This window comes from Scleropages formosus, chromosome 18 (assembly GCF_900964775.1).
Source record: "Scleropages formosus chromosome 18, fSclFor1.1, whole genome shotgun sequence".
Classification (NCBI taxonomy): domain Eukaryota; kingdom Metazoa; phylum Chordata; class Actinopteri; order Osteoglossiformes; family Osteoglossidae; genus Scleropages; species Scleropages formosus.
The window spans coordinates 14967077-14983642 of NC_041823.1; the positions used below are offsets into that span (position 1 = coordinate 14967077).

The following is a 16566-nucleotide window of genomic DNA, read 5'->3' on the forward strand; positions in this document are numbered from 1 at the left end:
TCCCTGTGTGATTTCCATTTCTGATGTCAGCTTTAATTTGTTTACCAACCAATTAATTTGCTGTCTTTTATTTGTGCCACATTTTTGTTGTAGAAGTACTGTAAGATTTAAAATCGCACTGAAGGGATTACATGGGTAAGTACACAGAAGAGATACAATTTGCAGTCCCTTTTTAATTACTTAATTTTAACATATTTTTTTTTGCATATATTTCCTTTGCTAATAGAGTAACAGTGATTCAAAATAGCTCACTTAATATCCAAATGGACTATAATAAAATTTGTGAGACAATGGGAGTGTAGATATTAAACAAAAAATCCCGCTGCCACACTTCCATACAGTAAAATAACTAGGAGATCATTTCAAATATTCTTATACTGATTGATACATGATGTAACATGTATTGTGTATCACATTTAATATGTTGTATAAGGCTTGAATTGTAACCTAATATATTCAGCATCTTGTGCAAAACTCAGAAAAGTGTTTTCTTTGGTGTAATATGTAATTAAATATTCTAACTGTTTATCAGATAATACTATCCTGAAATTGCTGGATAGAGGAATTGTGGTTTGCCATAGTGTTTTTTTACGTATTGGTATTAAAATGCAAATTTAAATCTTTGTGGAATTTCTGTGCAACATTGAAACACTGGGGCACTTTGGAACATATAGTGGGGTATAGCATGGTGAACCTCAAGAAGCAGAAATGTGGACTTTTGCAAGAATCTGGAGGAAAAGCATTTGGCATATTAAGTGAGAGGACACTAACAATTTAACACTGTGTTTAAAATAGTTCACTGGCCTTAGCCGCATATCTTCTACCTTCACTACCTTCAAATCTCTTATAATTCCAAGATTTTATGAATTCCAGTTTCTGATTTTCATGTGGAATTTTCTTCTGCTTAAAATGTGCAGTGGTTCGATGCTTCATCAAGCCATCACTGAATGATGTTTACGGTATGAATCATGTTGCTTGATTTTTTTTTTTAACATTTCTGCAGGGTTCACAATCACCTTCTACCCTCAATCCCCCGTCTGCGGCATCTGAGCGGACCGTAGCCTGGGTTTCCAATATGCCTCACCTCTCAGCTGACATTGAAACATCACGCATCGACCGGGAGGACTTCAAGCTGAAGGAGTACTCCAAGAGCATGGACGAGTCGCGTTTGGACAGGGTGCGTCTGCCTGACTAAGATCTCCTTGAAAAGTGTCCTCCAAGGCTACGGTGCAAACATGAAGAAATTGCCAGTAATGCTTACCAGAACTGAACAGATGGCATCAGAGAACACTTTGACGGGAAGTGTAAAATTAGCTTTAAAATATGAACTTGAGCTGTAATGACTCATGCAAAGTAAACAAATTTGTGAGACACCTGATTTTTTTTGGCATTGCAGCAGAGTTGTTTGTGAATGGCCCTTAATGACCTACTTGTGACCTACTTGTGGTCTGATTTCTCACCGAAAAAGCAGGATAGTGTGTAGTGTTTATAAAAAGCTCTTGTATTGTCATTGGGACCCACAGCATGATTCCAGTGCTCTCGAGTCTGTATTTCTACCTCCCCTGGCACACTCAAAGAGGATGTCTGAGGACATGTCCTCGGAGGGTTTTAATCAACCTGCACTGTGCCAGCTCAGACTAGATCAAAGTTGGCCAATTAAACATGAACTGAAATACATCTGAATATATTCTCCACTGCACTGCCGCAGGTCAGATCTAATTTGACTGCTCAACCCCATGTGGACTTTGCAGTCAGTCATTTCCTTTCTTTTCTTTCCTTTGGGTGCAATGACAATTTAACTGCAGTTAATGTTAAAGTTGGGAACACTTGATGGGTTTCTAGACAAGCAAGGTGTAGAACTTCTAAAGTTTGCAGATTGAGTTCAGACACTCACAATTCAGAATGCATCATCTCCAAAATTATTTTGATGCTTCAGGACCAGTACATTTAACCCTATTAAGTGTACACCATGAATTCATCTGCCCGTTCCTTTCTACGACTCCCTCCGTCAGGTGCGGGAGTATGAAGAGGAGATCCACTCCCTGAAGGAGCGTCTGATGATGTCCCATCGCAAACTGGAGGAGTATGAGAGACGGCTCCAAACCCAGGAGCAGCAGACCAGTAAAATCCTCCTGCAGTATCAGAGCCGTCTGGAGGACAGCGAGAGGAGGCTGAGACAGCAGCAAGCTGAGAAAGACAACCAAATTAAAGGAATAATCAACAGGTAAATAGAAGGATGGACAGCAATAGAGAGGGAGGTGCAGGTAAGAGAGGGAGAACAGATGGGTAACAGCAGCAAGTATAGCTTCCTGTATTACTGAAAAGATTGTGTAGCTTATTTAAAACCATGAAGAAGGAAAGGAAGGAAATAAATTACTAAAATGATATGCTCACATAAAATTTTAAGATTGTCCACATTCATAGATAATTATGCTGTATGCTTCATAAAATTCCTTGCAAAAGTCCATTCATAAACACAACAGAGGGAACTGCAAGGTTGAATGGTTGTAGGTAAAGATTTTTGCCAGAGGACACATTTATCTTGCAGGAATACCAAAAGCTGTTGTAAGTGCAATATATAATGATCCTAATATTACTATAGACCTTTTCCTCATTTACACTAATGACTTGTCTAGTGCTGGGTCTCGGTGGTCTTGAGCCTATCCTGGACACATAGGGTTTGAAGCACAGTAGACCCTGGACAGGACACCATTCCATCACAGGGCAATCACACACTCATTCATTCACACAAATACACACTACGACCAATTGAGTCAACAATGTACTGTAAACACATCTCTTTGGACTTTGGGAGGAAACCATATGAACACAGAGGGAAAATGCAAATGCCTGCATGCTGAGTTAGATTCTGACTCACAGCTCGCATCGTGTGCAGCATTCACGCTGCCTGCTGCGCCACAATGCCACCAACTTCATACTGATATGACTATAAAAATGACAACTACTACAAGGGCTTAGGAAAAACCATACCCCTTTTTTCATAAGACAAATTTTTTATTCTGTACAACGGCATTTTGCCTATTACTCAGTCATTTCACCTCTACAACAGGTATTTTATTCTGTAATTGGGGTCTCAAACCCAAAAGGTTTTTGTCCCCTCAGTGGTGTCAGTCCAGTTATTTTATTGCTAAACCTAGTGTATTAACCTCTTGTTTACCCTGGAAACAGTGACTGCTGGTTTGCAAATAAGGTTCAAGTGGGGGTGGCTCAACTGCCCTTTTAATAAAGGCAGTGTACAGAGATAAATATTCCTTCCAGCAGTTTGTTAACACACACAGGTTCCATGACAAAACCAACTACTTCTTATGGTGCCTAGTAGACAGTCTCTCACATTGACAGTCTCAATGAATCACAGTCATTGATTAAGTCTGAATCACCACTGAAACAGCAGATTAAATAATATTATAAATTGATTTAGCTGAATCTTTTCTCCAAAGGAACTCAGTGTTAAGCTGCTTACTTTTCATATAGAAGGATAAGTTCTTCCTGGAAAAATTCAGGGTAAGAATTTTGCTCAAAGGTGCTACAGAATACCGAGTTCTTTGAAAGCTGCATGTTAGTTCTAGCCTCTGTTTTTATTGCATAACAGTTAAATCATATGAATAGCTTTTTATCACATGAATATCCTTATGCTAGCATTAATAAAGCCTTAATCTTGCAATTAAAATAAGATCCACTAAAGTCAAACATATGTTCATAATTTGACAGAGCACCTCTAACAGCAGAGTGTCCATGTGCTTTGCAGAGTAACACAAGCAGTATCCTTGTGAATTTATATCATAAACATCTGTGACTAAAATTATCAATATGTCTCCATACAGGGTGTGACCTGCCTCACATCCTATGCGTCTGGGAAAAGCTCTGTTTCTCCATGCCCCTGCACTCGACAGTTATTGATAACGAATGAATGAAAATATAATATTAAAAGCTATGAATATTAAATGTTTTAGAAAGAAAAACTATATAAATACTATACTTAATCCTCATTCTACACAAATAAAATATATTATGTTGGTGTTATCGTTGCTGTGTATAAACATTTCTTTTATTTTGAGATTTTAGTGAATTGTAGGTGATATATTTTTTCCAGATAGCCCTTATCTTTTAGTCCTAAAAATTATGGCAATCTGATACTCTCACAATAGAAATTCTCTTAATGGATGATTTTATGGAACTAATTAACCCTGTTGTGAGGGACAGGTATAATACTAATTATATTATAAAATATTGTGGAATGCATTATATAACAATGTATGGCGCCATATACAGTAGCTAGCTCTGTTTACTCAGCTGTCAGTTTACTCAACTGTCAGCACCATTTGAAAAAGTATTTTAGAATGTAAATTTTGACCTCTGAGTTGAGGTTCAGAATGTAAAGTTTTTAAGGTTTATAATAGTTTCTCTGCTGCAACTATTTTTTTGTTTTGTAAATTTGTCCTTGAACAGCAAGGTGCTTCTTAAGTAGATGGAACAATTAAAAAAAAATTCACACAAAGTGAGACTGTAGTGATTACTGTGGTGCCAGTCTATTTAGTGTTGCCAAAAAATGTCAGTTTTTAAGAAATGACTATTTTGTTGATGAATGTGATTTTAGCCAAAGAAAATTAATATTTTAATATTTCTGTTTACAGAAGGTGACAAAGTGAAACAATTCAAGTGCGATAGTTAGCCTATTGCTGCACATACATTTCCAAACTTCCACAACTGAAGCTTTTACAGCACATGTGAATGACGAGATTGTGCAGAAAATCAAATACATAATTTATATGAATAAATTTCATTTTGTTCTCTGTTCATCACTGGATAAAACAATTTTTTCTCACAGAAGAACATTAGCATCTTACTATATAGAGGTATGTCATGAAATCTACAGTGATTATAATTAGCTACCCACCTCAAGTTTTATAATCCTCCAAAATAAAGGTATTGAAATTCCCTTTTTAGCTTATTGAGCATATTTTATTACAGAGAAGCTTTGCACACAGATGCTAAAATACAATTTCTTGATTAATATTTTATTTTCCTTTTAGCTAAAATACATGTTGTTTCATATCATGTATCCATACCAATTTTCTTTACCTCTGGAGTCACAACTTTAATAGATCATAAGTTCTTGGCAACTAGTATAGGCTGTAGCATCAATTGTAGAGCTCTGATATCCCCTGTTTCATTTCTGTGAAAAAATTATTGACAGCATAAACATGTATATCACAGAGAAATTAAATAATGTACCGAAAGAGTGTTAGTAATGGGTTAATTTACGTATATAAATTTACTTTGGGCTCTAAGTGCAAAGCTATTCTGGAAAACACAAAAGATTTTACTTAATGTATTTAATGGTGCTTATCAAAAAGTGGAAGGCCAAAAGAAAAAAGTTCATAAGTGCTCATAAAGAAAAGCAGCACAGATAGTTGTCTGAGTCAGATGTATTTAATTACTTTCAGTAGTGTCGCAATTGCCAGCTCCCTTCTTCACGATCGACAGGGTATGTGAGCTTTTATTCCAGCTTTCATCCAGGAAATCAGTTGTGCATAATTATGGAAATAATTGTTTTGTGCAAAATGTGAAAATGCCTACTATAAATGCTTCAAATCCCAAGTGAAATACACAGCAGCATAATTTTTTTCCTAAGTGTGTAATTAATTATTTTTTTTTGCCAAGAGCTGGTGAAAATACGTTTTAGTGGGTCCATGTAAGAAGGAATAGTCAGAAACAAAAGCCCACAGACCCTGTCAATTTACGTAATAACTCTTGTAGCCACAACTGCAATGAATTTCTATATGGCTGTTGCCTTTCTAAACATGGATTTTTCAATAAGAAACAAACATGGAATTTAATGTCAGGAATGCTGGAAACCCGTAAACACCTGTTCTGATCAAGTTCCATTTACATTTTCATTATTGATCTAGAATTAGCTTCCATCAAAGATTAGTATTATGGACTTGCTTGAGAGAAAAATGTTCTAACACCAAGAGTGCACAGCTTAAAAAGTGACTTTTTGTGGATTCTACAGACATCTGGCGATTCCTGTTTGGATTGCCAGGTTTTAAAAGCCTTTTCACTTAGTGCTTTCATTGACACAGTAGCAGAACTGAGTAGCATTTAGCACTGACTTTGTATGCCAGCAAGTACCGAAAAGTATTTCGCTGTATGGTCAGCATCAGCCTGGGATAAACATGAAGACTTCCAGTATGAGAAGCTGTCAGAATCCTTTCTGTACATATGGTACAAATGACATACCACAACCTTGTTATTCATAGACACTGAACTTTCTTGAATTCTTTAAAGTGCAAATACGTGGTAGTCTCTTAAATGGAGTTTTATTGCATTTTCTCCATATTTAAAAATTACTCTGAACAAAAGCATCACATCACCATTGTTCCCAGTATGCATGTGAACTGTCACAGTGTAATCAAAAAGCCTAGATTCTATGCCATTGCTATACAGTAATGAATGGGTTTTGAACTCATATTACTCTGGAGGTAGATACTCTGTTACAGAAATTTTTAGCTGGACAATCCAGGGGTGAGCTCACAGTAGCACCGTTCTTTCAGATGGGCTTTGAACCAGTAACCAGCTGATACTTCACAGAAGTTCAGGACTCATTCTTTCCTTTTCAAGTATAAAAATCCATAGATATAACAAATAAAATTTTCTTAAGAATCTGTTTTTATTGATTGCTGTGAATTAAACATTTCATATCAGATGTTTTTTATTGTTTCTGTTTTTTGCTGAATTTCTGTGAATAAAATCAAAGTATTGTACTCTCCTATGGTACTATGGTAGCCTTATATATTAATGGTTGTCCTGTATAGTGAACCATTATATGTATCAGTACTTTTGATGCAAAAAAATTTTGTTATATTTAGCAGTAAAGGTTTATTGTGTAGTGAATGCAATAATTCTCTGTGTAAAGAACACAAACACTGAACCCTCTATGGATGTATAGACAGATAATAAAAGCTTTATTGATCCAGAAGGAAATTGCACAGAGGGACCAGCTGGGACTAGAGCTCGGATTCTCTGCACACTGAGTGGCGCTACAGACGGTAACATATACGGTATTGTTAAGATGTAAAAGATAGTTATACTACATTTGCAATTTTTTGTCTAATTTTAGTCCCCCTTTTCCATTTTATTCTGATTTTATGTATGTAAACTAGGTTTTAGGGATATTAGCCTGTACTTTTTAACTTCAACAGTCATCCAGCTTTGCTAACTTGGAAATAGTCTTTTCTGTCCTTGTTGATATGTGGTGATGGTGAAGTTCATAAGAGTTGTTAAAATGATACTGCTTTTGTCTGGATTTCTGTGTTTGAAATCCATAGATCATTTGAACAGCTTTGGAATTTTTCGGTTTGTTGATTCCTTAGATATGTTCCGCATATGGTTTTTTTGGCCACCAACACACACACGGGCCTCTACAGTCAGTGCATCAGGAATGAATTTAATTATATTGGGTAATGTTTTTCTTACTATGTATATTGTATAGGTGGCGTTGACCTGAATTTTAACACCACACGTCTGTATTGACAGACATTTTTACGGCATTGTTTTAATACATTTTCAGTTTTGTGAATGACAATAAGTGATAGTACCGAATCATCAAGCCTTTGCTAATATGCTTTTTTGGTTTTTATTATTTGTATATAGTTTCTCTGTGTGCAAAACATTATTTTTCATTTCCCTTTGCAAGAAGTAATCCATTGTATGGTCTTAATGTTATCTGTAATGATAGAGGGCTGAAGTTCAAGCCTAAATTGTTCTTAAAATGTCCTTTGCCTTCACATTTTTTCCTTTTGTATTATGCTTTTTTCAGAAACAAATATCTGTCAATATAACTTCTTAAACTGTTCATTTTAAATTCATACTTTATTGTGATTGTGAAGTCCTTTGATTCATCCTTGCAAAAAATTAGCAATCTACCTATAACTGCTAATTTCTAGTATAGAATTTACCCAGAATTTTCATGTGCTGAACTGCTTTCTGTTCTGAGATCTGATGTTTCTACTTTATAATGTTCCCTTCATAGCAGCTAACCTGACAAACTGTTCCCTGATAAATTTGCATACTGTTGTAATTGCATGAGCACTTTGAACCTCTTACTACACATCTTTAAATAGGTATATTTTGTCCCATGACGTTTCACCTGTCACCTCTTGATTAGACTTTTTAAAAAATGTTAATAGTTTGCATCAATAATACAACAGTGGCAATGTCCCTGACTGTACCTTTGTTGAATTTTATATTCTTCATTTTGTTAAAAAACACAACACTGTATGTTATTTATAGAATAAAACATTCAAACACAAATGTTTAAAAACTTCACCTGTGGATTTTCATTATTTATTAAGTGCCCATTACTTGGACTGTCCCGGGCTTCCTGAAAAAAGTGGATGAGCTTTGAATTTACCAAATGCCATTACACTTTTATTCTTTACATGTCGATACTTTAAATATAAAGTATCTGCGTGAGAAGAGTGCTCTGTAAAAATAAATTTAATTGAAAATACCCTGCCCAGTCACTGAATGTGCCTATTCTGTACAAAACTATGCATTTTTTTCCCAATCAGAATTTGAATATTAAATATCCTTCTGAAGGAACATATCTTCCTGTAGGAAATCTTTATGGTATATGGCAGTTATATTTACTTGCATTTGGAATATATAAGACATTAATAAACAACATAATCTGTAACAACATCTTAGGCAATTAGTATCTTTACCTTTATTATGAATGAATTGTCATTTCATTAACTCTTTCCCTGCTGTCTTATAAATCTGCTGAGATGGTGAACAGATTTTCTGTATAGAAATGTGGTGGTTTACATTAAGAACTGAAAATGTGCTTTTCATTGTGTTCTGTTTAAAGTGGAAATTAATATTTACTCAAAATCTCCAAAAACCATCAAGAGAAAACATGCAGAAAAGAATAGCATTCCAACAGCCTGCAGACCAAGGGACAGTGGACACCACCATCAGAGATCCTCAGCAAACTGGCAACAGTGGCTAATTTCTTGTGATTCAAAATAAGACATAATTTACCAAGTATTATATCTCCTTTCCAACAGCTCTCTTCGATGAAACAATCATGTAATAGCAATTGCTAGAGTACTGCAGTTTGAGTCTTAGGTCTTTGGGCTAGCTTAATGCATTTAAAAGACCCATGGGATGAGTATATTAGTTCGCTTTTGTAATTTTAACTGCATTTATGTAGACAGATCAATGAAAAAATGTCCTGATCACAAATGGTTCAGAAAAAAAAATATTTTCGAAAAACCGCTATGATTAGACATATTGTGTGAAAACTCCCAGTTGAGCACAAATGAATCCTGGTTGGTTTTCCTGCCCCACAAATGTAATAAAGTGGTGGTCATTCATCTCTGATTTCAATGTAGACTGGTTTCATAAGCAGTTGTTAATGTCTCAGAGCAATCGGCACTGTTCTTATTTAAAGGCCAAGAGTTTTGTGTGTGTTGGGCATATGATGCGCTGCTCTTCACTAGTAGAAAGTGTAGGCCATGACGTAAGTCCTAAATTAGGCCAAGGGAAACCTGACGTCTTTGATATTGACCTCTCCCTTCCTTTCCTTCAGGCTGATGGCCGTTGAGGACGAACTGAGAGGTGGTGCGGTTCCTGACCTCAAGTCCAGATTGTTTGCAGATCAGGTCTGTTTTCTGTCTGCGCGTCTGTCCGTATGACGGCCTGGGCTTGTGTCTCTGTTCCTGCGTTTGACTGTGTCCCCCTTTGGCTGTCATTGCTGGTGTTGGATCTCTCCCCCTCACCACGGTTGGCTATGGAGTCCTCGTCCTCGTCGTTTCTTGTTGGCGTCACGCTGCTGTACATTCGTCTGTCCGCGGCGATCTGTCAGTTCCGTTTTGTGTCGCTGTCTTTTTCTTTGTCTTTTCGTTGTTCTGTCAGTGAGTCATGCTGTCAGTGTTGAGTGTGTCTCTGATCACTCCCCATTCTGTCAATTTTGTCAGTCATGAAAACCATTTGTTCGTCTGTGTAATAATTTTAATAATTTTTTGGTGTCACCTTTGTCTTGTTGAAGGGGATGATTTGATCCAACCTCAAAGCGTTTTAAATTTAACTTTCAATAAACTGCTTTAAAGTCACTTCACATGTACGTCTTGTAATAGCTCATTCAACATTTTTTTCCAGTTGAAATAAAGAAGTAGTGCTTTCATAAAGTTTGAATCGCTTTGTGGCTGAATTGCTCCGTCGGCCATTTTGTTCAGCATACTTTCAACCCCTTCTCATATCTTTGAAATAAGATAATACCGTTTTCAGTCATTCCTCACCTCACAGTAACACACACAGTGGCACTCTGCTTGGGAAGACACGAGCTTTGCCTTTAGACATTACCGCAATTATAACAGTGTTTTTACTACTCCGATTTTCTGCTCACAACACTGACATTCTAAATTAAAACCTGCTGTGTTATCCATATCTAAATAGCGCGACATAGCAATTTTTAATCAGTTTAACAGGATTGTCACATACTGCATCTCGTGAAGCGGAGACAGGCATTACCCATAATGCAACTCTTGGATGAACAGGCAAGGCAGTGATTTAGATGGGTTCTCCTGCTGTTTTCTTTCGGCACAGGTTCAATCACAATGAGGAAAGAGAGATCATCTACAAAAAAAAATCACTCTTATACCCAAAGGCAACCATGCAGTAAAAATAAAGCAACTGCTGCCAGTTCCTCCAGAACGGCATGACTTTGGTCACTATTTCTGAGGTTTCTAAGTCAAGAACTTAAGCAGGCTTACTAAATACATAAATAATGAAAAGGAAATAAATCGACTTTTTTAGATAGAATTTTGTTTTCTACAAGAAATAGGGAGAAATCTTTTGATAAACACATAAATAAAATTGTGTATTTGCTGCGTGAACACACAATGTTTTAAAATTCTAATTATTATAAATATTATAACAGTATTACACCAGATACCATGTGCCCCAGAAATTACAAAGTAAATAGCACATGAATTGTGTTATGTCTTTCCACCACTGGAAGATTGTCCTAGTCAGTATATAAGATGTCACTGGTATTTAGTATATTGTAATGAGTGGGTTTAGGAAAACTATTGTCCTGCTGTCATTATACAACCTAGGAATATTTATAATTCCAGGTGTTGTTACAGAATTATCATGTAAGAATAGTGAAATGAATATACATCTACAGATGGTCCCCGATTTATGATGGGGTTACATTCCCCGAAACCCGTCATAAGTCGAAAATATTGTAAGTCATTAAATGCCTTTAATACACCTAATGCACACCTCTGCGTGTAGTTATTATTCCCAAGAATGTGAAAATGTGGCTAATTGGTAATTTGTTATGTTGTTTTAGATATAGGGCAACTTTCTTGAATCTCTTCAGCTCCATTGTATTTATAGTTCATAGGTGGCCTTTTTTGGGTTATTTCTTTATTAACTATACTTATAGTACAATATCTTTATCAGCTAGTTATGTTTTTTATTGTCTTATTATTTTTGTGTGGACCTACAGGCATTGGGTGACAAGTTAAATTCCTTAGCCAATACAGTCCTGGGAAATCAAGGTGATTTTTACTGATGTACTATGAAAAAAATTTGTTTCACACCCTCATCAATGGTTAGCTTGATGTGGACTGTGTCTCAGATGACAAAATTTATGTCATCACTTTTGCAATGTTTTATTAAAGTTTGACCTAATTTCACACGCCCGGGATAGTAAATTATGTGTGCTCCTGTCTTCATAATGTAAACATACTTTCAAATATTTTCCCCAAGCTTTTATCAGTCAGACTGAGGCCTTTATCTGCATACAGAAAGGTCAAGTGATCATTAACGTTATCAATATGTATTTAGAGAAGATGTCCTGAATAATGATTTTTTTAAAATTGAGTTATTTTTAATAACATAAATTATATATTTATTATTCACTTACTCTGGGAAAAGAAACTATAAAGTAACATGTTAAAATCTGTATGATTACCAGTGAACAACCGAGATACACTATTCTTCCACAGCAAACTCTAAAAGGCAAAAATATAATACTGAGGGAATAATATGGTCATATCTCTGAAAACACCATTCTAATTCTCTTGTGTTCATATGGCATTTTTGTACTTGTTTAACAGCAGCAAATCAATGCATACAAATTATTTTTCAGATGGAAAAAAAGTCACTGATAATGCAGTTTATTAGCTGTTAACACTTTAAATGGCTTTTTTGTTAAGCTATTTCTTGCAATGCTCTAGTGTTGTTATAGACGGTGTTGGGGAATATCAAGTCTAGCATGGACAAATTATTACCTGAGATTTTAAGAATGAGGGCTTTAACCGACTGCAATCACCTCAGCCTTATTCACATCGTTTTTATTTTGTTATATTATTTTTACTTATGTTTTTCTAGAGGTATCATATTCAGTCAGTCTTGTTAAAAAAGGGTTACTGCTCTGTGACCTACAATTACATCTTACATAAATAATAAATACTTTTAAATAATGAGAACAAAAAAACCACTACAACAGCCTATAAAAATGTGCACCCTTTTTTACACCAGGCTTTTTATTCTATACAACAGCTTTTTTTCCCATCACACAATCATTTTACCTCTGGTATTTTATTCTTTATTGCAGCAGTACCACTTTCATTAGATGTTCTGGTTCAGCGAAACTCACTTGGCATGTCAGAGCCAAAAGGGTTTGTCCCTCAGTGGTATCAATCTGACTATTTTCTGCCTAAGTGTAGCGTATTAGCCTCTAAATTACAGCGAAAACAATGATTGCCATTGTAAATAAATCCTTAATCTAGTTTGCAAATGAAGATCATTGAATGCCAAACATTCGTTAGAAATACTACACAGCACCTCTAACAGCATAGTGTCTGTATGCCTTGCAGAAAGAAAGAAAATACAAAAGGTAACGGGAAATTGGGAAAGGTTGCAAAGGCAGAGAAAGAAAACATGAAAACTAAAGTATAACATTGAACGATAAATTGGAAATTATGTTTTTCATCGGAGGACCAATTATTTTACCATGAGAGGTATTCGTAATTTGATCCCTTTATTACAGGAGTCCACCCAATTTCGTGGAACAAATTAACCCCACCATTTGAGAATAGTTGTATTATTACTTTCTTACCAAATATACCCAAACAAGCCTTTGACACGTGGCTGAGCCAATAAAATGACCAGGAATGCTGAAGTACCGTGAGTTAATGTGCAGTAAGTTACAGATTATTCTGTGCCCTTTCTGTTGGTGTCGCCATGTGTTGTACAGCTCTCCTGGTTCTTTTAAACAGTTATTAAATCCTGCTGTATCTGTGCTATGTTCCTTAACACAGCTCTCGCTTTATTTTTTGCTCTTGTTTTAAGAAAAATAGTTTAGATGGTGATGACCTAAAGTGTAAAGGTGATCATTTGACCTTTCAGTTATGGTTGCTGCTGTAGGGTAAGGTTGTGGCTCTCTATCGTAAAAGTGTTCACGTTTTATAGGGGTAGACTTTAGGTTGCATTTTTATCATCAATAAATATGTGAGCATGTTTACATACTAATGAGAATTACAAGCTAAGGTAAACTGATTGCAACAGTCAACTTGACCACTGTAATAATATTAAAGTTGGTTTCTGATAAATATAGCTTATACAGCATGTTGCTCATGTCCATAGTTTTATCATTACATTATGCTTCTTATGTGTGATTTTTGTGTGTCAGATCATTCATTTTGGGAGTCTGTTCTTCCTCTACGTGTTCTGTGTAACCCTTGTTCCCTTGTGCATATATGTGTAATTTGTCCTATTTCTGCTTTTAAGTTGCTCTGTCCATTTTACTATTTTCAAATATGTGACATTTTTTCTAGCCGTGGGGGTTGGGGGGAGGGCTTTTGATTTTTTTGGTTTGAGTGTTTTCTGGCTTGCTTTACACATACAAGCAAAACTTTCTCCAGTTTGTCTGCGCATGTTTTGAGCATGTTTCACGTTTCTTGCCTTGTCTGTTTTCATTGTTTCGTAAGGTACTAACACCCAAGTTCAGTGTGCGATGTGGTTAGCGTGGTCTTTGTCACAGCCTCTAACCCCAGTTTCAGACTAACCCGAGAGAAACACAGTTTGTAAATTCTGTCTGTCTTTTATCTCGTACAGTTGTTTGCACTGTGGTTCTATGGCGAATGTCATCGGCAAGCGAATGGAACACAGCTGTACACTTAACTTCATGTAAACCCGCCATTTCCGCTCGCCTCTTTCAGCATGGTAGTACCGCTGGTTTGCTTCAGCATCACAGCATGATTACGATGTGTCACCATCGGATCTTTGTGGTCTGCATTACCGTTTGTGCTGGTGTGTTCCGAGCGTTTCTGTGTGTGTGTTTGGTTGGGCGACTACGCGCGTATGTTTGTTTGCTTGGTGCGCGCACCTCTGGATGTGTGTGTGCATGTATGTGTGCGCGTGTGCGTGTGGCGTGTCCTGTATTCTTGGCTTTCAGCGACCCCCACAGCTTCCTTACACTCCTCTAACCCCTCCTTCTGCAAAACGTACACAAATCCCCATTTCCCCCCCTCCCCCTTTCCATCTCTCCATCTCTCCTCTCTCTATGTTGATGGGATACGGTGATTTCTCTTAGGGGAGGCAGCAGTCCGTCGTAGTGCAGCCCCGTCTCGCGCCCGTCCCACCCCGAGTACACAGGTAATACAAATACAAATCAGTGCACAACTTACTGTAATTCACAAGCTCAGTATACACCTTCACCCATGCTGCAACATGCACTGTATACACACTTCAGCCACACAGTTCACTGACATTCACTCGGCCAGACGCAACCAAGGACACAATGACGGACGCTGAAATACGACCGACGGCACTGACAGCACCGTGACATATTTCAACTCTTCTTGAATTTGTTTATTTTTATGGAATGCAGTTTGCCTCTTTTATGCATCAGACACTTTCTCCATGTAATTTGGAAGAAATCTTGCCTGTTCCACTGAGACTAGAATGACAGTGAATGTTTGAGTTTGACCAGAACACACACACACCCCTTTGCACATATATTCAAGCACAGTCCTTATCTAAAACAGACATACATATCCAAATTTGTAAGTGCATTTTTTCTAGGTCATTAAGTGACGTATTTTCTAGGTGCGATGTTTTTAACTTTCACGTCCTTGAAAAAAATTGAACACTACTAAAAGATCATAAGTGAACCACTATGCAGTGACCATAATAGGGCTATGGCTTAACATTCCTAAAATTAGTTCAGGATCCTTCTTATATCCTTGTTCTTTTATGGCATTAGATAGAATTTCTTCGAGTATAGGAAAGTGAATACTAGTAGTAAAAGAAGTAATCATAGTAAAAAAAAAAAAAAATAACAGTGATGCTGAAGCTAGAATATTGTTAATGAATCCCCAAATGATTAATGGACTGGGTAAATACTACAAGGGCATATTGATACCCTGCAAAGTTAGAGTTTAGGTACATTAACGTTCTGACACGATACACTGACAGTGGAACTGTACAGATGGTCATACCAGCATACATCGGAACATAAAGAGATACGGAGACTTCCTATAATGTTTTACAATGGGTGACATCAGTGCAACTGTACAGTTTGCCAGTCAGTGATTCATATTTCTCACTTTTGCCTCTGTATATCATCTCCTTCTAAAATGTTGGTTAAGCAATAAATTACTCTAACAAAACTTTATTACCTCCACTCTAAGCATTCTCTTTCTGTCTTCCATCTCTCCATATCTTTTCTTCTTTTTTGTTTTGTAAACTGGAGAGGTAAGACAAACTGCATTACCTGCTGGCACATGAGTATTTGCTCTTTAATTTTACACAAGGTCAAGAAGTATTTAAAGTGTGCATACACATTGCACGCTGGTTTTTCACAAATATGGACAGTATTATATACATGCACAGACTGACAGAGAAAGACACCTTGTCAGAGGAAGGAAAACACTCCGCAAACATGACAGAGCACAACAGATATTGTTAAAGGACAGTGCCTTTGCTATGACCTTAAAGACGGACTTGACACAGTCGCACAGACACACATATACGTACATATATACGTACATACTGTATATAGGTACGCAACCACAGCATTTTTTGACTGATTCTGTGTGTTCATAAAAGCAGCCTCCGTTCTGGATGGTGAAGGTACTGACCCTAACTGATTTTATTAATTATACAGTATTTGCCAGTTTTTACTCAACCATTATTTTGACTGATTTACTGCATGGAGATGTGTCCCTTCTAAATGTGTGTTTTCAACTCTGGACACTTCTCTGCTCCAGTTGAGAGTACTGTCTTTTAACTTTTTGTATATGAGAATCTGTCGTGATAACATAAAATGACACATATACACAGCCATACACTCATTGGATTCTCTGTTTGTCACCTAAAACTTTGCTTCAGTTCTTTATACAGTAATAAAGGGATCAGTCGATAAAGATCTCCTCCCTCTCCTTCCCCATGAGAACATTATGGGAAATCTCCGTATCTGACCCAGTACCCCATATGGGTATATTCACTGTGTGCGTGTGTGCG

At 36.6% G+C, this 16566-nt stretch overlaps 1 protein-coding gene across 8 annotated transcripts in view; it reads left to right on the top strand.

Moving 5' to 3' along the window:
* Positions 1 to 16566, top strand: part of syngap1b (synaptic Ras GTPase activating protein 1b) — an 88487-nt gene that overhangs the window by 62901 nt on the left and 9020 nt on the right. For 6 of the 8 annotated variants that reach the window (XR_003798314.1, XM_029259888.1, XM_029259886.1 and 3 more), the window contains 3 exons: positions 1004 to 1177; positions 2013 to 2224; positions 9617 to 9689. Coding sequence is in view for 7 of the 8 variants with exons in the window: in XM_029259888.1 (XP_029115721.1) it covers positions 1004 to 1177; positions 2013 to 2224; positions 9617 to 9689 (459 nt within the window). In the remaining variant the exon portion in view is untranslated. Of the gene's footprint in view, positions 1 to 93; positions 136 to 1003; positions 1178 to 2012; positions 2225 to 9616; positions 9690 to 14635; positions 14698 to 16566 lie in introns of those variants that run through there. The other 2 variants (XM_029259887.1, XM_029259890.1) reach the window with 2 other exon arrangements.